Source organism: Urocitellus parryii, chromosome 2 (genome assembly GCF_045843805.1).
Source record: "Urocitellus parryii isolate mUroPar1 chromosome 2, mUroPar1.hap1, whole genome shotgun sequence".
In the NCBI taxonomy this organism is placed as follows: Eukaryota; Metazoa; Chordata; class Mammalia; order Rodentia; family Sciuridae; genus Urocitellus; species Urocitellus parryii.
The window spans coordinates 167,461,826-167,483,029 of NC_135532.1; the positions used below are offsets into that span (position 1 = coordinate 167,461,826).

The window sequence follows — 21,204 nt, forward strand, 5'->3', positions numbered from 1 at the left end:
GTCATGGGCTCCAGAAGCAGAACACTGGCTCTCCATTTCAGCCATGTGAACTATAGCAAAGCCATTTTACTTTACCTCTCAGATTTCTCAACCTGCCAAGAAATAGCATCTTCTTGAGATTGGATACTAAGTGAAATTATTTAGGTCAAGTATAATATTGTGAATTGTATATTTGGTCTTTATCCTTGACATACAACTCCTAAAATCCTTGGAATCTCCAAAGAGATCATGTCTTTTTGTATGTGAATTAGTTGAGTGATAGCTAGCATCCATCTCCAGAGGGGATGTGGCTGTTCACCCAGAAGACCCAAGCAGAAGTGGAGGGCAAGCATTTTTAGTCCCACCCCACAAACTCTGGTTAAGGGGAAAGGAACCAAAGGTTAAGGTTGATCACCAATGGCCAAGGATTTAATCAATCAGGCATATGTAATAAATCCTCTATAAAATCCCCCAAAGGACAGGGATTGGAAAGCTTCCAGATAGCTGAACCTGAGGAGGTTCCTAGAGAGTGGCCTGCCCAAAAAGGGCATGGAACGTCCGTGCCCCTTCTCCCTGCTTAACTATGCATCTCTTCATCTGTTTCCTTTGTAATATTATTTATAATAAACCAGTAAAGTGTTTTTGTTCTATAAGCTATTTAAGTAAATTAAACCTAAGGAGATGTCATGGGAACCCAACTATATAGCTGGTCAGTAGGAAGCACAGGTGCAACAACCTAGGGCTGGCGACTGGCATCTAAAGTAGGAGCCCTTGTAAGGTGATACCAGAGATTGGAACTTTTGACTTAGTGCCAGCCAGTAAGAATGGAATCTGAGTGAAGTAATATGGAGAGCAGGCTGTGCCCTGCCTTGAGTTACTCCATGATGACTAGAACAGCAGTTTTCAGGACCTGCCTACCTCTGAACTACTCCATTTTGGAAAGCAGTAATTTGCTAGGATTGCTCTGTTTTGAGTGTAAATGGGCTAAAATAGAATGACAATATCCCTTGTTCGTACCTGATGTGTACAAAAAACCCCACCATCTGCACAGCATAACCATAAGGCACAAACTGATAAATTAATAGTGCTAATAAAAATGACTACCGGTGAATGTATTGATTTAAATCAGAAGCACATGGATGCATGAGCTTATCAAGAAATTGAGACCCATGAACTTATTATTCTCACCAGATACAACCCCCTTACCTGAAATTCACGAAAGGAAAAGCATCCCAAAACTGGTTATGGGGGCCCATGGGGCACCTACCAACCTGCCAACAGACCATCAGAGTCCCCAGGTTTCCACTCAGCTTGATCTTCCTGTTTGATGCAGCCCACTTTGAAACTGCTTGCCTGCTGTCTGGACCTTGGCCTAGAATAAGTTCCCTGCTCTGGACCCTGAAGTTCTGGGGATGTTTAGTAATTCCAATCTGACCACTTGCAGTATCTCTTGAGTTTGTATTTGCTGTCTGTCTTTACTCTCAGAGCAGCCCCCTAGAACTCTAACCACCTTAACCCTTCTTCACTTTTCTGCAAGCTATATACCTTATCAGTGTGTAAGGTGCCATGTGTGACTTGAATGTTCTAGATCTTAGTAATTAAGATTGGAATGAAAGAACCTGACTTGTTCCTACCAAGGGACCCATTCAGTACTTGAAGAATGGTAACCTATGAAAGTGATACAGCTTGTGAATTTGTTATTATTCAATAAATTGTGACCCTGTGGGAAGTCACAAATATGTCCAGTCTATATTAATGGCACAACCTTATTACTTCAAGTGAGCAGGAGTATATAGGCAAAGCATTGGGGGCAGGGGCAGAGAAGGAAGGGCCTTTGCCTCCAGCTGAAGGGAACAGCCAAGTGTGGGAGGCCAACCTTAAGGGTGACTGAATTACTCCCCAGCTGGGTGCTGAGGCGCTCAGTCACAGAAATGGGTGTATCTTGCTACAGCCCCATGGGTGAAGCTATGCTCACCTGTTCCTTTGTAATAGAACCCCTTGCCCTGTTTAGGATAGAATCTTCCATGGAAGTGCCTTGTGTGTGTCCCCTTCTCTTATTGTGCCCTTGGGTGTGGCCTACTCAGATGTCAGTCAACCTGCTGACAGTGGACATCATGAAGACAGACTCAGCCCCCTGAAACCTGACCCCTTGCCTCATTTGAATAGCTTCTCCTCAATAAAAGGGGTCAGAGCGTGTGCTCTCTCTTTCTGTGGACCCTTAAGGTCAGAGGAGCCGTCACAGCACCCCCAAAGAAAAAGGTATTTGTGTCTCTTGTGTGATTATTTCGTGCAGCCCAGTTAGCCCAGTTTAACTAGAGTGACCCCTGAGCCTTTTAGTCTTGAGAACAGAAAACCGGCAGCCAAGATTGAAAGAGAAGTCAAAACTGCCTGTGAACACAAGATTGGCCCAGCCTTTTATTGAGTGACTAGGGCTGGGAGAGTCAGGGTTTTGGGTTTTTTTTTGCTGTTGTTCTTGTCTTTTGTGGTACAGTGGATTGAATGGGGGAGAAGTGTGGGGGGTTAATCTTTCTTCCATTGATCTACATCCTGGCCCTTTTATTTTGAGGCCAGGCTGGCCTTGAACTCATAATCATCCTGTCTCAGCTTCCCAAATAGCAGGGATTACAGGCTTGTGCTATCTCACCCAACTAGGGTCTGATCCTTTTATGATAACTTATTTGAGAAGTTTCTTTCTTGTGGAAGAGACTTGTGGAACAGGAGTCATAAATAACATAGGAACACAAGTTGACTACTTCCTTCTTTTTAATTCTGTGCTGATTTTGAAAGACCCTCCGTTTCCCTGTCCAAGGAGAATCACACGAAACACTGGCTGCAAAAGCAAGAGGTGGTTTATTGAAACACAGGCGCCTGCGGGTGCCCAGTAGAACCTCAGCCGGAGCTTTGGTGAACTGGCACACGGGCTTGGGGATACAGAGATTTTTATAGGGTTTAGGACAGATTTCGCGCGCGCGGGAAGCAACAGGTTTCTTATTGGTTTCTTTAAATCTAGCATATAGGCCACCTAGGGGGTACAGGTCTGCATTCCAAAAACCACATAATTGCACTCTGCTCTTTCTGTTCCTGCTTGTTCAGGCATGTCCTGGGGCCTGGCTTTCTGTTCTTTCCCAACCATCCTGTTCTCAACTGGCTACCCTTAACTGATCATCAGATAAACATCTCCGGTGCTTGTGTAGGGTCCTTCAATTTCAGAAGGGTCCAGAAATACCATGGAGGCAGAGCCACTTTTAGGGATCTAAGGAAACCCTATGGAAGACTATTATTACCTCAGATATAGTAATGTTGATAGCGCCGGTTTTTGGTGACAAAACTACTTCCTCACATGTTGAAGTTTGAACATTACCTAGGCAAGCATATAAAGCAGGGTTTATTTAAAGAGAGCAGCACAGTTTCTCCCAGGAGGGAGCTGGTATCCTGGTATACCAAGAAATGAGGGTGTCCTGCCCCTTTTATACATCCTAGACTTTCTTTGTTTTCCTACCTTCTTCCCTCTTTTTTTTTTTTTTTTTTTTTGGTGGTGGTGCTGGGGATTGAGCCAACAGCCTTGTGCAAGCACTCTACCAACTGCAAGCACTCTACCAACTGCAAACACTCTACCAACTGAGCTATATCCCTATCTCCCCACTTCTTCCCTCTTAGTTCTCTTTTTCTACACATAAGACTAGGCTCTGGAGATGGCCCTGTGGGATGGCCAAAGGGTGAGAAGCAGATGGGCTGGGTTAAGAGCCAAATGGAGTGATCTGGGCAGGAAGCAACCCTGGAGGTATTAATTAACAACTTCATAACTCCCTGTAGGAGAGGGACAATTCCAGGGACAGGTTATCTTAGCAACAGATTGGGAAGGGGTAGGTTATTTTGATAAGGGTGGAGGAAGGGCTCTAAAGGCATTAACATTTCAATCCCAGCCTCAGCAACTTAGGGAGACCGTGTCTCAAAATAAAATTTTTTATATCTCAAAATATAAAAGGTTGAGGGTATAGCTCAGTGGTAGAGTGCCCCTGGGTTCAATCACTAGTATTGCAAAAAGAAAAGAGAAAAGAAAGAAAGAAAAAAAAAAAGTGGAGGAGGAGGAAAACTAAAATTTAGTAACAGATCATGAATTAAGGCCGGAGAGTTTATCCATTTTATTCCCTGTTCTAGAACCTATTTGTTTTGAAGCCATTAACCTATGGGATCTGATGCTTAATTATTCCATTTATAAATTGCTGACAAAGGGGCAGTTAGCCAATCTGTTCATTGTTCAATTTTATTATTATCCTTATTATTTAGTAGTGGGGATTGGTCCCAGGGGTGTTTTATCACTGAACTACATTCTAGTCCTTTTTATTTTTTATTTTGAGACAGTGTCCTGCTAAGTTGCTGCAGCTGGCCTTGAATTTGTGATTCTCCTGCCTCAGCCTTCCCGAGGTGCTGGGAATATAGATCTGCAGCACTGCTCCCAGCTGTTGTTGTTTTATTCACAGTCACATATAAACCAAATCTTTCAAGTAGAAATTATAAAAGGAAAGAGTTGTTTTTAAAAATATTTTTATTCATATCACAAAAACATCACAATAATACAAGTAAAGCAAAACTTTTTAAAATTAGAGCTTGAAGAGTTATAGAAAATAATATTCCTACATGACAGCCCCTGGGAAAAACAGAAGGACAGTGTAGCTTGGTCTTACAGGCATATTATTTCCCATAACCCTTCAGAGCTAACATAGTTATCAAGTATAACAATAATAATTTAATATAATTTATATATTATTTATATTTGAAATATTACAAATTTCTTCTTGAGGTTTCCTTAAGATATTGTTTAAGGATTGTAAACCTTAAATGCAGCAGCAGCTCCTGGTGTTTTTAGTTTTATTGTTTATTTTTTGATGTTTGAGTCTTTACCTTAAGTTCTTGTCAGCCCACTACCTTTATTTTTTTCAATGATTTGTTCTGAAAGCAACCACTTAAAAGCGTACCCATGTTTCCTAGAATATGGCCCCATTAGAATGCTGCCAAAATGAAACATCTTAAATCCAGTCACATTTGAGAAACTTGGTCATCTTGCTCTCCAGTTCCATTTTCAGATGAGAATATCTTCCCCGGTGTTAGCTGGGTCCACTCCTGGTCCAGTGGAAGGCAGTTTCAGGGAAAGAGGACTTATAAGTAACATAGGAACACAGTTGACTACTTTCTTCTTTTCAATTCTGTGTAGGCTCCAGGAACACCAAGAAGGAACACAACTTTTAAGGCTATTACCTCAGAAGATAGCTTACTATTTAAAAAAAAAATCTCATTTTAAATGAGAACTTTCTAAAAACATTTTATAAATGAGGTCAAACTCATCTGTTGTCATTTACCAACATTATCAGTCCAATATGAACCAGTAAACTATGACTTAAAACTGTCCCTCTCCAACTTCGTTATTGCTTTGAGGTACAAAAGATATGCACTCATACATCAGAGGAAATTAATTTTGGATATTTCAGTTTTCTCCGAATCTGATGAGGAAGTTGGAGAGCAAAAAGGAAAAAAAATATAATATTAAATGAGCCAGCCTCATTGGCTTATTGTCTGTACCCAGCTACCCAGGAGGCTGACACAAGAAGGTCACAAGTTCAAGTTTAGCCTGGGCAACTCAGCAACACTCTGTCCCAAAAATGAACACAGAAAAAGATGACGTGTCTGTGTGCTGGGGATGAAGTTTTGTGGTACAGCCTTCAATATAAAAAAAAAAAAAAAAATTCAGGCTGAGCTCATCAAGGTTACCAGAGCTACCTCACCCAAACGGAGGTGGAACCTGAGGAAACAAAATAAATAAATGAGTTTTCTAAGCCCTAAATTTGCAAGGGAGAAAAAAAATAAATTGTGCACTTTTAATCTCAAGGTAATTATTACTATTAATTTTAACCTCAAAGGTATCTTGAGGTAATGTTATAGATATAAATCTTAATAGCTAAAGAATATGAAGGAAGTTTGGAAGTATGAGAGAACTTAGAACTAGACTAATTTTCTCCACATGAAATATATGGTCAAGCAAGTGTTTATTAAAGCAGTTACACTAAACAATCAAATGCTATTGATCAAGACTCTCCTGTGGGGGGAGGGGGGGCAAAGAGGCATTAGACATGGTTGCCCTTTTCCATAGGTAGAAGTCTGTAAAGGGTATAAGACATGAAAATAAATTCTGGGCTATACAGAATTTCAGAGGCCAAATTCTCAAAACCATGTGGTAGTTATTGGGTCTTCTTGGGGGGAAAGGACAGATTTCAGTATCAAGAAATGAGCAATACACTGAAATAAAAAGAAAACAGGGTAAGTGTTTGGAAGATTGGAGAAATGTGTAGTGAAAGGAGCTTAAAGTCCAGTTTGAGCCCTGCTTTAGCTCCTTCTCTGTATAATCTCAGCCAAATCACTCACCTCTGGGAGTCTTGGGTTTCTCCCCATAAAATAGAAATAGAAAGATATTGCTCAAAGACATTTTTATTTTATTTATTTATTTTGTGATACAGAAGACAAAACCCAGGAGTGCTCTACCACTGAGCTTCATCCCTGATATGAGTACCAGAAATATTATGAGAATTGATTATTAACTATACTGATTATTGATTAAATATTGAGTGATGTAAGCAGTGTGCCAATGATGTAATGTGAACTGCAGAACTTAGATAGACTTAAGTTAGTGATGTAAGAGGATACACCCAGGGTGTAACCAGGTACGCCCCAGACGCCACCCAGCTAACATCTGGAGACACAGCTGAATGAGGGCTTTAAAAACCTAGAATTCTGTGAGCTGGTGGGGCTGACAGGACTGAGATACCTCCATTGCTTTTGCCACCCCACCTGTACCAGACTCCTCTGGCCTGGGTCGAGTTCTAGCATAGGTGAGCATCTGGGACCCTTGGGTATAGACTCAGGACTTAGAATTAGGATGTGTGTGTTGACGTGTGATGAGCATTAATAAAATGGATTTGATTGAATCTAACTACTTCTCTGACTATAAGAACGGCTGGTGACAATCCCCTGTGTGGGGCCACCCAGAGCTATCTGAAAAGCCTCCACTCAGCCTTGGAACCAAGGAGATTTTGGTCTGGCATGGCAAGTCATTTTGTGGCTTTGTAAGGATGACCTTAACCTAAGAAGGGCCTTAGCCTAAGTAACTCCATTTTAAAATAAAACAGCAGTCCCCACTACACAAGCTTCAGAGCCCTCCAATGTTCTCATCAGGCATAGCCTGATAAGTCACCTTCCACAACCCTGATAAAACTCAGAGTGAAGTCACTGTCATTTACTTTCGCCCTGATAAAGTCAGAAGTGAGAGATCAGGGCAGAAACCACCAGACCAGATGTCCTGACCCTAGAATAAAAGACATCACTGAGAAACCTGGTAATGGCTGATAGGGAATGAAAGGGCGGGTAGAAGCCCCAAAATTTAGCATAAATGATGGAGCAAATGAACAGACATTTAGTCAGCCGACGCTCATGCCCACATGTTAGAGAGCCAGATGAGGACCTGGACTGACATCCCAACTCTTCTCATCATCTGCTTGATCCTCTACATCATCCTCACCACTCTCAAACTCTATAGCCATATCTTGACCCTGGTGAGAACAGTGACTTCTCCTTACAACCCTCTCCTCAGTGGGTCATTCTCTCCACCCCAGGAGAAGCCTCCATTGGTTCCTGACCTGATCACAGTGGTCTGAGTGAATGTGCATCTGCTGGACTTAAGGCCTAAGGCTTGAGACTTTAGATCTGGCACTTGAGCTTAGCATGCAGAGGGAATGTGTGTCATGAGTCTGTCATGATTAAGGGTGTTTGCAGTGCTTAGAATGGACTTAGAATTATTTGTTTTGGATTGATTATGTCTATTGCAGGGCTCAGCATTAAGGATTGTTGTTTTCTTGATTAAGAACCTAAAGAGTGAAATGGTATTGAATAATTTGAGTGAAAAAAGCATCAAAAAGGGCATTAGCACATAGACATTCTTTATTTCTCCCCTCGACTGCATATGTCACACCTTTGCCCATTGCAACAGGCTTCCCCCACTTAATGGATTACGCAAAGCACTTTGTGACCTCAGTCTTTGGTTGGCTAGGGAGGCTGCTCTGTATCTCTGGAGTTGGCATACCCACTGGGCTTGGACAGCTCACCTCCTACCTTATTTGGCAAAAGAACATTCCATGGAAAACCTTTGAAGAAGCCCTCTTGTATAAATAAAGCAAATGTGGGCTCTTCTCTCTCTCCAGTGTGGAAGCAGGACCCCTAGGGTTGCAGAGCCATCATATCCTCACTTTTCAAAACTACTTTCTGTGTAGGGTGATTTTTTTTTTTTTTTTTTCCGAATTCTTTTCTTAGCATTATTTCGCAGCCAGCCTGCTCCACACAGAGAAAACCCAAATTTCACAGCCCGTGTGGGACATGGACAAGAATCCCTAGTCATTTTTATTTTTCATTTTGAGACAGAGTCTCACTAAGTTGCTAAAGCTGGCCTCAAACTTGTGATCCTCCTGCCTCAGCCTCCTGAGTAGCTCATAGAGATTTTTATAAGACTAGGATGACATGGTAGGCTGGGCATGTTAACGCACATCTGTAATCCCAATATCTCCAGATGCTGAGGCAGGAGGATAGCAAGTTCAAGGTCAGCCTCAGCAATTTAGAGAGGCCCGGAGCAACTTAGCATGACCCTTCTCAAAAAAAAGTGCAGGGCAGAGGTGGGGATGTAGCTCAGTGGTAAAGCACCTCTGGGTTCAATCCCTACTACCAAAAAAAAAAAAAAAAAAAAAATGATATGGTGTTTTTGAAAAACCTAAGGGGTTTTTCATTTTCCTTTATTTTTAAAGGAAATTCTACAGGTTCTCATTTCTCATGCAGGGATTACCTGAAACTTCATAAGTTAAAGCTAAACATGAGTGTTATAAATACTCTACACCTGATATCAGTAAAGATTTCAATGTTCCAATGTTTCTCTTACATAAAGACCACTGTCTTTTAGGAGAACACCAAATTGATAGTCAACAGTGTAACTCTCACAAAAGCTAAATTTCTCACAAAAGCTAAAAGAAAGAATATTCCAGATCCTAGATTGTGATTTCCTCCTGTGTGTAGAGTCACTAAGACAGATCTAAAAGTCTTGAACTCCATTCACTAGCATCTAGTGCCTGGAAATGAGGCTATGTGAACACTGGTAAGGACCGAGGATGTTTAGACTGAAGAGATCAGCTGGCATATAGAATTAAAAGTTTCAAAACTTTTCCTGTAGGCATTGGGGTCTCTTCTGAGTTTTTAAGTGAGTAAAGGACATGGCAGAATACTTCTTGATGTAATTTGGCTGAGTGATTGTTCAGAAGGATGAGTCTGTCAGGAAGAGGCAGAGAAATCAAGGAAGATGTAATCACGTCAGTACGAACTGATCCCAATCTGTGTCCACGAAAAGTGAGAGATATAGGGAAAATGAATGATTGAAATAAGAAGTTAGCTCAGGAGTTTTATAAATAAAGATACTGAGTTGGCTGACAAGAGGAGAAGATTTCAGGCTGGAGATGTAGCTCAGTTGGTAGGGTGCTTTCCTTGCATGCACAAGGCCCTGGGTTCAATCCTCAACACCACAAAAAAAAAAAAAAAAAAAAAAAAAGATGTCAGAATAGCACCTTCAAAGGAAGAGAGAGGGGCTTTTATTTTTCATTTTGAATGAAATCTGTTTAGAGTAATATGAATAAAGTTTTTGAGGTGAGGTAGTAAGTAAAAGAGCTCACTTTTGATACTAAGAGGAAGAAAGAGTGCCTCAGATCAGCACCATCCCATATGTCCCACAGGGGTAGAGAAGAGCTAGAGAAAGCTACCTGTTCATATTATGTTTAGCCTCAGGCTTCTGCAGGTCCTCTTTAAATGTGGGCTGTCGTCCTCATCTCTACTCCTTCCTCATTCCTTCTCTGCATGCGCATGTGTAGTACTTGGAGATAAACATGAACAATAAAAATGATATTAAGTCTACCTTAAATCATGGCTGTGTGTTTCAGCAAGACTTCAGACTGTCTTACATCTAGAGCAGTGGTTCTTAGACCAGGGGGAACTTTCATCCTCTCCCACCAGAGGACATTTGGTAATACTTCAAAAAAGACATTTGGTTGTCACAACCCTGGCAAAGGTGCTCCTGGCACCTAGTGAGTAGAGGCTAGGCAAGTTGCTAAGCATCCTATAGGATACAGAACAGCACTCTAAAACAAAGAATTATTCGGCCCAAAATGTGGATATTAATAGTGCTCAGAATGAGGATCCCTGAATTAGAGGGTAAGATTGAATAGTTTGTATTTGAAATACTCTTGAGTCCCACCCATAGAGTAATTTGCTCATAACACAGTCACTTTTGACTTTCTCTGAGCATTGACATTTTTGTGAGTGTGCTGAAAGCTAGAAAAATCAGCAGAAGGTGGTCTTCTAATTTTCTTCACTCAGTGTGTGTGATTTCAACTCCAGGAAGTTTCAGAATCCCTTCCTGGTAATTACAGCTATAGCTTTGGCCTAGCAGTTCCTCTTCATTTAGTCACAGAGATCTAAGGCAGAATGTATCAAAGGCCACAAGTTTAACTTCCTAGAGTAAAATATCCTAAATGTATTTTCATCAACCACTTTTCCTCATCTTTTATCCAAAAATGTGTTCTGAAGACTTGAGCATCGGTGAGCAACTGTGACCATATAGTTTCTCAACTTCATTAGTGCATCTTGTTGTCCTTCAAGAAAATAACTCTTGCCCTTGAAATCTTGATGTTCTGCCTTTCCTCTAACTCCAAACCAAAGATTAAAAATATCAATTAGCACTGGAGATGTTTTCAAATTAGTTAGCAAGCCTCAGTATCTCCAAGAAAATACAAAATTAGGGAAAATAAAAGGGCCACGGTAGAATGCATATTAAGGGTACTGACTTCTTGTCTTTGTTAACTTCCAGCACCTAGGAAAGTGCCAGGCACATAGTAGGTATCAAAAATATTTGTGCAGAGAATGAAAAGAACTTATTGAGACAAGTTAAAAAAGACATTGAAGTTATCATAGACTTGCTCAAACATGAGAAGTGTTTTAGACAGCTTTTTCACTGCTGTGATTAAAAAGGTCTGACTAGAACAATTGTAGAGGAGGAAAGGTTTATTTGAGGGCTCAAGGTTTCAGAAGGCTGGCTCAATTCCTTGCGGCTCAAGAGGAAGTAGAACATCATGGAGGAACAGTGTCGCAGAGGGAAGCAGCTCCTGTGATGTTCAGGAAACAGAGACAGACTCCCCAAGCCATGCTCCAATTCCCACCCCCTCCAGCCACACCCTACCACTTTAGTTACCACTCAGTTAATCCCTATCAAGGGACTAAATGACTGATTGAGTTAAGACTCTTACAACCCAATCATTTCTCCTCTGAACCTTCTTGCATGGTTTCCCACATGAGCTTCTGGGGGAAACCTCACATCCAAACCATAACAAGAAGAGAATAAGCTAAAATGACAGAGAGATGCTGAAATACACTAATAGAGTCTGGGCTTCCAGGAATTGAGATCATGATGATATAAAGGTAGTACTTACTGCAAATGAAACAGGTCCCAAGTATTATAGCGATGCCTACACACACTGGGATTAGGATCTTTCTCTTCCAGAGCTGATCATCAGGAGGATCTTCCTTGGCTGTGGAGGGAAAAGAAAAACGTCAGCTACAGCTTGATTTCCATCCTGTCCTCTTCTATATACACATGAGGAGAATTATTCACTTCTGTGCCTCCTCACCCCACCAAGACACAGCTGCTAACAACTTTCTTGTATAATTCTTCAATCAGACACATACTGAGGGCAACTAATCTTCAGATCTCAGTCACTGAATATGAGAAGGACCGTTTGAACTTTTGCATCTGAGCTAAGTGAGCAAAAGAAAGAGTCTAATGCCTGGTGCTGCGTACTCCCGTAATCCCAGCGACTCGGGAGGCTGAGGCAGGAGGTTGGCAAGTTTGAAGCCAACCTTGACATTAGAGATATCCTGTCTCAAAATAAAAAAATAAGAAGGGCTGAGTTTGCAGCTCAGTGATAAAGTGCCCCTGGCTTCAATCCCTAGTACCCCATCCCCCACAAAAAAGGAAAGAGTCTGAGGAGATACTGCAAAAGGCATTTTGTCTTCATCACTACTGTCTTCCTACTAATACTTAGCTGATGTCCCATTCTACATATACTTTATTTTTCCTTCTCTAGTTCTGTCCTGCTTTCTACCTTTCTCTTAGCATGTTCTCTTCCCACACATACTACTGTCTGGGATGGCAGTCTTCCTGGATGATCTCATCCATTCCCAGGGCTTCAAATGCCATGTGTTATCATATTTCTGATCTGATTTCCAAGCTCCAGATTTTGTAGTTTCGGGGCCTGACGAGATAGTTGGAGGTCGGCTTCTCCACCTGATTAAAACGGAACTCACTATATTCTTTCCGAAAGCACATCTGCCACCTGTATTCACCAGGCAGTGAGTGCCACCATTAGTTACCCCCAGGCATGATATGTTTTCTTGGTATTCACTTCCCAGTAGCCTACCATGGGCTTTTGTATACACAGTACCTCTGGTGCTGATTGCTTTTTCCCAAATCTCTTTCAGGGACTGCTTTAGTTTGGACTTTTCTCATTTCCTACTTAGTATCCTCCAAACTGGTCTCTGCCTCAGGTGTGTTAGGCTGTGACAATTCCTACACATTGCTGCTACAGTCATTATTCTAGAATGTGTTTCTGATCACAGCATACCTACTAATGACAGATTAGGGAAAGTTGGCTCTTTTTTTTTTTTTTTTGGTTAAATACTACATTACAAGGAGACATCAAGGTATTACCAAGGTAGGCCTCTGTCATCCAGAATGACACACAAAATAACAAAGAGGCCTTCACCTGCCCACCTGGTTATCCTGGGATTCTGAAATTTCACAGCCTCTGGCTCACACCCGTCCTCTCAGAAGCCATTCACACCCACCTGGGAGCTTCATTTAGCCTGAGGGACCTTGTGGGAGTGAGGGAAAGAAGGAACCATACCTGGCAGCAGTCTACTGGCCCTGCCTGGATGCTATGACACACCTCAGGGGCAGACTCAGAAGCCAGAGCACACTGAGCCGGGACACCTGAGCCTAAAGCTTCTTTAGACACCATGAGTCGGGGTCCCCGGTTTACCTCTTTCCAGTTTATCAAGTTTATCAAATTTGGCAGGTCTAGACTACAAAAATCATATACCCAATCTGTTTAATTAATTATTGGATTTTTTCACCAGATCAGGTATTTTTTAATTACTTTGATTATTATGTTTTTACCTAAATGGAGCACAACTTTTCATTTCTCTGATTGTACATGGTATAGAGTCATACCATTCTTGCAAACATACCCATTTGTAGGGGCGATAATGTTCATCTCATTCTACCATCTTCCCCCACACACTCTGCCTGTCCTCTCCTCTCCCTCCCTTCCCTCCCTTCTGCTCAATCCAAAGTTCCTCCATTCTTTCCATGCCCCCTGCCCATTGTTGATCAGCATCCACTGATCAGATAAAACATTTGGCCTTTGGTTTTTGGGATTGGCTTACATCGCTTAGCATGATATTCTTCAACTCTGTCCATTTACCCATAAATGCCATAATTTCACTCTTCTTTAAGGCTGAGTGGTGTTCCATGGTGTATATATACCACAGTTTCTTTATCCATCCATCTAGTGAAGGGCATCTAGGCTGTTTCCTCAGTTTAGCTATTATGAATTGAGCTGCTAAAAACATTGAATTGGCTGCATCGCTGTAGTATGCCACATCAGGTATTCTTATAGCAAAGGTTTACTCATATTAACCCATAACATTTTTATGAACTATACACACCTAACCTATGTATGTTTATATGGTCACCCTTGACCACATACAAATGCATTATTTACTTTCGACTCAACTCTAAATGATGTCTGCAGCCCAGTTAGTGAGATTTAAGGTATTTATACTCTAAAGTTCTCCAACCACAAAGACAAAGCCTACACATTAGCTAGCAACAGTGCCTGGGCCAAATCTGGACTACCACCTATTTTAAATAAGGTTTTATTCAAATACAGACATGTCACTCATTGACATGTCAATGCTGCTTCATGTACAGCAGCAGAACTGAGCTATTGCAGAATAGCTCAGACCTGTAAAGTCTGAAATATTTACTATCTGACTCTTATCATAAAAATTTTTGGCAACCTTTGTCCTAAAATGTCACATATACCCATCTTCCAAACATAAATAATGTCCAAAGTAAAACAGGATTCAAGCTATTGTTACTGATTAATCTCTGTACTAATTCCCACATACAGGATAATCTAAAATTGGCTGACTAATGATAAATATCTAAAGTAAAAAAAAAAAAACTCCTGAATTAATAAACCTTCATTACTGTATGATTCAAATCTTATTTTTATAAATTTTTAGAATATATATAAATATGATTGAGAAAGAAGTTTGGAGTATTGATGAAAGAAACCATGTCAAATTTTGGTTTATATTGGACTAATTTTCCCAGGAAATTTTATCTCATTACCTACTGAGGAAAATAGTTTAAGAATCTACCCCAAGACTGAAAACTCTAGAATAGATACACTAGAATGAAGTAGTATGCCATCTAAAATATCTCAACAACAAGAAGGCATAAGCCATACCATGTATTATGCTCCATATTTACAAACCACTGAATATCTTGCTTGGTACAGTCTTTCTTATTAAGCAGACAACAAAATGTATCTTTGGGAGTGGAGCTGGGGGTTGGGGGAGGATCCCAGTGGTCCTCTGTTATGGTTAGCCATATGAGTTAGAAAATGAATTTCAAGTATCTGAGTTCTCCTGTGATAACCGACATGGGTTTAACATACCTCTAAACCCAACTTTTTCATTTTATAATCTCAGATGATCTCATTTCTTAGGGAAAGAGAATTCTATAGTATCGCCCACAAAATTTTTAATCATTCACATTTTTTTTTTTTACCAGACTTGGTTCTGAATGAACCAGTAGTTCCTATTAAGCACATTCAGTCACAAAAGACAAAGATTTTTACCATGGCCCATTGAGGTAGGCTGCTCTAAAAGAAAGTGCCAGAACCCTGAAGGAAATTCCAAAGAAATACAAATGTTACTGCTTTATTTATTTATTTCTGGTTCTGGGTATTAAACCCAAAGCCTCTCTACCACTAAGCTATCTCCCCAGCCCTTTTTATTTTTTTTATTTTGACATAGGGTCACACTAAGTTGCTGAGGCTGGCCTTGAACTTGTGATCCTCTTGGCTCACAGTCACAGGATTACAGGTGTGTGCCACCATGATGAGGCAAATTTTAGTGCTTTTACTAAAAAACAATATTATTACAATAACTCACCTACAATGACTACCTGATAAATAGCAGTTATTAAGTATATAAATTTTAGAATATTTATTCTAGGAACATTATCATCACATTTGTGCAATAAACTTAACAAGACATAATAGCCTAACTTGTGTGTCTAAAATGACTGTAAAATTACTATCAGTAAGTTTGATCTAAAAGCATATCTGGCTGAGTTCTTTTCAGATTCCATGCAGTAAAATATCCCCAGGAAAAGGTGGCTTACGTTTTTCCCAGTTGAATATCTGTGACACTGATAAGTCTCCATACTTGATGAGACACACAAAGCTGTGGTTGCTGGTGACATTGAAATCCAGGTTGCTGTAAACAGTGTACAACTCAGTTTCAGGATCTTGGTAAACTGTAGTGTTGACAGCTTTTACTTCTTCTCCATTTTCCAACCAGAAGAGATAAGGCTTAGGAAATCCTCCAGAGGTGGAGCATGTTATCCTTCTAAGGTCAGGAGATGGATGTTCAGAGTCTGTTATGCTGGGGGTAGGGAAGTCAGCTAAAGAAAGAACAGGATAGAACTAGAGTCAGATATCTAGGCATATGGCTTTATATTCTTGGTCAATTATTTAGTTTTATTAAGAATGATAAAGTGAGATATAATTTGCAACTCCTCATAAGTCATTAATAGCTGTGTATAATCCAAAGACTTCAATTTGAATTGGTTGTATCCATTTTTTCACCACTTTTGATGAAGATCAGAAGGCACTTAGAGAAAGAAATAGGTTCATGTGACTAAATGTTGACAGAGTACTTGTGACTGTTAGAGGCAAACAGAAAAAATAGCAAACATTTATTGAGCTCTATTCACTTAGGTCTGGACATTATCTTATTTTGTCTTCACAGCAACACTAAAGGTACATATAGATCAAAAAAGGTCAGATATCAAGCAATAAATACACAGTGGTGCACACCTATAGTCCCAGTTACTGGGGAAACTGAGGCAGAGGGATTACCTGAGCCCAGGAGTTGGAAGCCAGCTTGGGCAAAGCAGCAAGACCTTGTCCCTTAAAAATATATATAATTAAAGGGTTGAATGTCAGTAACTTTATAAGATGTAACCTAATATAATTTCCATGTTATAAATAATAAACTGAGATCTGGAGAAATCAAAACTGGTAGGTAACAACTGGGGTCTGAATTCAGGTTTTCCTGACACCAGAGCTTTGTCCTTGCTGTCCCTTTTTTTTCCTTTTTTTCTGTCACTTGAAGTAAAAAAGTACCTCTCTTCTATTTGATCTGTTTATTTGGTAAAGCCACCACCCTCCTGAGCCATTTTTAGTTGGCATTATTATTATTTCCTACTTGTTAATCTACCCATAAGACCAAATCATTACTTTCATACATTTGTTTCTTTTCACATCATTATGACATGGGTTATAACCTGGAATAACAAATCAAATAAATCATATTCTAAATTATTCGAAGTCAGATAGTTTACAGACACATAAACATTTGAGAAATACCACTTCAATGGACACAATTTAGAAAATTCAGAATGGTTCTGGGTGAAGTAGGTCACTTTTCCCATTTTGTTTTCTTTTAACTGATGTCTCTCCACCCCCATTCCAGGACACCACTAATTTTATCTTTAGCTGTCCTTGGTCTTCTACTGTAATCTGCCACCAGAGCCAGCCCTCCCTAAAAGGTTTTCTCTTCCTCTTCTTGGATTTTTTTTTTTTTTTGCATGTGTGTATGTGATGCTGGTAATTGAACCCAGGATCTCTCACATGCTAGGCAAGGACTGAACTACATCCCCAGCCTTTTTTATTTTTTCTACTTTTTAAAAAAATGTTCTAATTAGTTGTACATGACAGTAGAATGCATTTTAACACATTATACATGAATGGAGCACAACTTCTCATTCCTCTGGCTGTACATGGTACAGAGTCACAACAGTTGTGTAACCATACATGTGTATAGGGTAATAATGTCCATCTCATTCCACCACCCTTCCCACCCCCACAGTCTTCCCCTTCCCTCACTCCCCTCCCCCAGTCCAAAGTTCCTCCATTCTTCCCTACTTTCACCACTCTGCCCGGCCCCCACATTATGGATCAGCATCTGCTTATCAGAGAAAACATTTGGCTTTTGGTTTTGGGAGTTTGGTTTATCTCACTTAGCATAATATTCTCCAGCTCCATTTACCTGCAAATGCCATAATTTCATTCTTCTTTAAAGCTAAATACTATTCCATTGTGTATATATATCACATTTTCTTTATCCATTCATCTGTTGAAGAGCATCTAGGTTGGTTCCATAATTTATCTATTGTGAATTAAGCTGCTATAAACATTGATGTGGCTGAGTCACTGTAGTATGGTGATTTTTATTTTATTTTATTTTTGGTACCAGGGACTGAACTCAGGGATACTCGACCACTGAGCCACATCCCTAGTTCTATTTTGTATTTTTTATTTAGAGACAGGGTCTTGCTGAATTGTTTTGTGCCTCACTTTTTTCTAAAGCTGGCTTTGAACTCATGACCCTCTTCTCTCAGTCTCCAGATCTGCTGGGATTAGAGATGTACGCCACCACGACCGGGTCTAGTATGCTGATTTTAAGTCCTTTGGGTATGAACTGAGGAATGGGGTAGCTGGGTCAAAGGGTGGTTCTATTCCAAGATTTTTATTTTATCTTGAGACAGGGTCCCATTCAAGTTGCCAAGGCTGGTCAGGAACTTGTCATCCTCCTGCCTCAGCCTCCCAGTAGCTGGAATTACAGGTGTGCACCACCATGCTCAGCTTTCTTTCCTTTTTTTTTTTTTTTTTTGGTCTTTGTTTTTGTACAAGAGATTGAACCCAGGGGCACTTAACTGCTGTGCAACATCCGCTACATCCTTAGTTCTTTTTTTTTTTTATTTTTGAAAGAGGGTCTTACTAAGTTGCTGAGGCTGGCTTTGAACTCACGATCCTCTTGCCTCTGCCTTCTGAGTAGCTGGGATTACAGGTGTGAGCTACTGCACCCGGACTTCTTTGTCTTTTCTTTGACTCTGCTTCTCTCTGAGCATTCTGTTAGAGGACCCTATGCCTAATGTAATTAACTAGTGTGCAGGCTAATATGTTTGTGGTGCCACCTCCCACAGGTCACACAGTTTCACTTTTAACTGGGCTTTTCTGGGAGAAATGGTGAAACTCTCAGGAGCACTATAAAGATGAGCATTTCAGGAATTAATGCATTTTGGAAGAGGAGAGCTTCTTAATCCTCCTCAGACCACATCATCATATAACCATTTATTCCAACAACAAGCAGAAAAAACAGAGTGAAGTGTAAGATAATTCCATGTCCTCTGGCTTACCCCCTAAGCTTTAGGTGTGATCTGATTGCCACAGAAAAAGATTCATAGCTAATGACTGAAGTGGGGAAGAACAGTGAGGAATTCACTAAGAATCTGCCAAAGTCATCTATGATCAAGATTCATCATTACATTTTAGTAAGTATAAGGTTTGGTTTTCACAAAAGCTTTAAGTGCCCAGAAAGTAAAAGAATTGTTTGAATTTCAAGTGCGAGGAAATAGCTGAGGCTGTCATTTCTCAACAAGGACGTGGGCTGCATCAGTGTCTTGTAGAAACTGTGACCACGGAACATTCCTTCCTATCCAATATAAGCCATATTAGCCCTTCACACTAAGGGTATAAATAGGGCTTCTTTCTGGGGCAGGAGTGACTCATCAAACCAATTCTCTAACCTCTAACTTCACAGGAGGGGCTGTTAGATGGGAGTTTCAAATATTCAGTAAGTTATCATTTTGAAAACTTTAGATTATAATAGTAAGATAGCCATTGTACGAGGTGTTCAGATACAATCTGAAAACCATGCCTGCATTGCTCTTTTCTCTTTTCCAATGAGGCACTACAGGCACATTTGGCCTGCTCAGGTGGAGTTAATAGCACAGCTACACGAGAACAAAGACGCCCTCCTGAGATTCAGAAGGCGTCTCAAGCCATTACACTGCCCAGGATGATTGCCATGACTCTGGGTTGTCAGAGTACAAGAAATGCACACTAACAGATATTTCCATTTTGAGAAATCAGTGAGGATGCACTGGAACACTGCAGACCGACCCTAAGAAGAAAATGAAATAAGATACATCCCTTTTGGGTAAAATTTCTGATTGAAACAATAGACATAGTGTCTTTTAGGGCATTAAGAATCAATCAATCTTTTTTTTTTTTTTAAAAAGACTGTAAAAGAATCTGGTTGAGTACGAATTAAAAAACAAAAACAAAAACAAAACAAAAACCAGGGGCGGGGGAGGATCTATCAGATTAGAAAACAAATCACCTACCTTTGATAGACAGCATCACAGAAGTCAAGTGTTCCACTTGGAAAGATCCTTTTTTAGTCTTCTGAACCACACAGGTATATGTGCCCCTGTCTGACAGGCGCAGGGCCAAGATCACCAGGGAGAGGTTGTTAGTGATTTCAGGAATGGTCCGGTTCTGGTACTGGGACCACACCTGTACTCTCCCAGATATAACACTCAGCACCATTTTGTTTTCCTTTTGCCAGTAAATGCGAACTCTTGATAGCTCATCAACAGAGATGTTGTAGTTACAGGACAGTTTTGCCATTCCTTGAACTGTCTTAGTCACCTGGCTAATGCCTAAGGAGAGACAAAGACAACAAGGTTTTATTTTTACTAAATACAGATTCTTACAGGGGCAGACAGCAACAGAACTCAGATCATTGTTATCTAAAGAGAAAACATGATGAGAGAATCCAGTTTGGGATTTTTGTTTGTTTGTTTGGTTGTTTGTTTACAGAGTGTTTCATCTTGCAGATCGTAATCTCTGTCCCCTTTAAACACCATCATCCTTTCCCCTTTCCCTTGGCCCTGGTAACCAGCATTCTACCGTTGTTTCTATGGATTTGACTAATGTGCTCATATAAGTGGGACCATACAATGCTTGTCCTTTTGGCTGGCCTAATGCCCTCAAGGTTCATCCATGTCATGTCATATGACAAGACTTCATTCCCTTGTAAGGAATGAAGATAATATCTCACTAAATATACAAACCACATTTTTCAATCCATTTATCTGTCAATGGACACCTAGTTTCTTTCACCTCTTGGCTATTTATTGTGAATAGTGCTATTATGAAAATGGGCATGCAAATGTCTCTTCAAGACCCTGTTTTCAATTCTTTTGGATACATACCCAAAGTAGAATTGCTGGATCATATAGTAGTTTTATTTTTTTTTTTCCTTACTGGAGATTGAACCCAGGGGTGATTTACCACTAAAGCTACATCCCCGTCATCAGCCTCAGATACTTAGCCAGGCCCTCAGTAACTTAGCAAGACTCTGTCTCAAAATTAAAAAATAAAAAGGGCTAGGGATGTGGCTCAGTGGTAAAGCACCCTGGGTTCAATCCCCAATTCCACTTTTCCCCCAAATGGTCCCAAAACAGTGTGGAAGTGCAATCTGGTATTCCTAAGCCCAAGAGGCTGTGTCGCACCTTACAGAGAAAATAAATGTGAAGTAAGCTTCTCTTGGACTTGGGTAATAACGCTGCTGGCTGGGAGTCCAGTGTTAGTAAACCAACAACATCTGTTCAGTAAGGGGTCTTCCAAAGAAACACATATAATACAAGAGCTGATGAGTTGATGCTTGTGCTGTTACTATAGGCTCCCTGCATTTTCCCTGGGAGCAGTGGTTCAGGTTAGTATTTGCTAATGCAGTGGTCATGGAATTTTTTTTTTTTTTTTTTTTTTTGGTGCTAGAGATTGAACCCAGGGCCTTGCGCTTGCTAGGAATGCACTCTACCACTAAGCCACATCCCCACCCTGGTATGGCAATTTGTAGAACATAAGTACTGCAAAAAATGAGAAC

At 40.4% G+C, this 21,204-nt stretch overlaps 1 protein-coding gene across 1 annotated transcript; it reads right to left on the bottom strand.

Annotated features, from left to right (window-relative positions):
- Window positions 1-9,860: 9,860 nt before the first annotated feature.
- On the bottom strand, window positions 9,861-20,182 carry Cd80 (CD80 molecule). The gene is made up of 5 exons (XM_077795532.1): window positions 20,134-20,182; window positions 19,658-19,975; window positions 15,587-15,868; window positions 11,541-11,639; window positions 9,861-9,928 (listed from the first exon to the last, which is right to left on the bottom strand). The coding sequence occupies exons 1-5, from the start codon at window positions 20,180-20,182 to the stop codon at window positions 9,861-9,863; spliced, it is 816 nt and encodes a 271-aa protein (XP_077651658.1).
- Window positions 20,183-21,204: the final 1,022 nt, after the last annotated feature.

Excerpts from the sequence above, each read along its gene's own strand:
- Cd80 (XM_077795532.1), bottom strand. The coding sequence starts at position 20,182 with ATGGTGTTTAAAGGGGACAGAGATTACGATCTGCAAGATGAAACACTC. Across the intron at positions 19,976-20,133 it reads TCTGCAAGATGAAACACTCT|GCATTAGCCAGGTGACTAAG; the intron begins GTAAACAAACAA and ends GTCTCTCCTTAG. Across the intron at positions 11,640-15,586 it reads GATATTCAACTGGGAAAAAC|CCAAGGAAGATCCTCCTGAT; the intron begins GTAAGCCACCTT and ends TTCCCTCCACAG.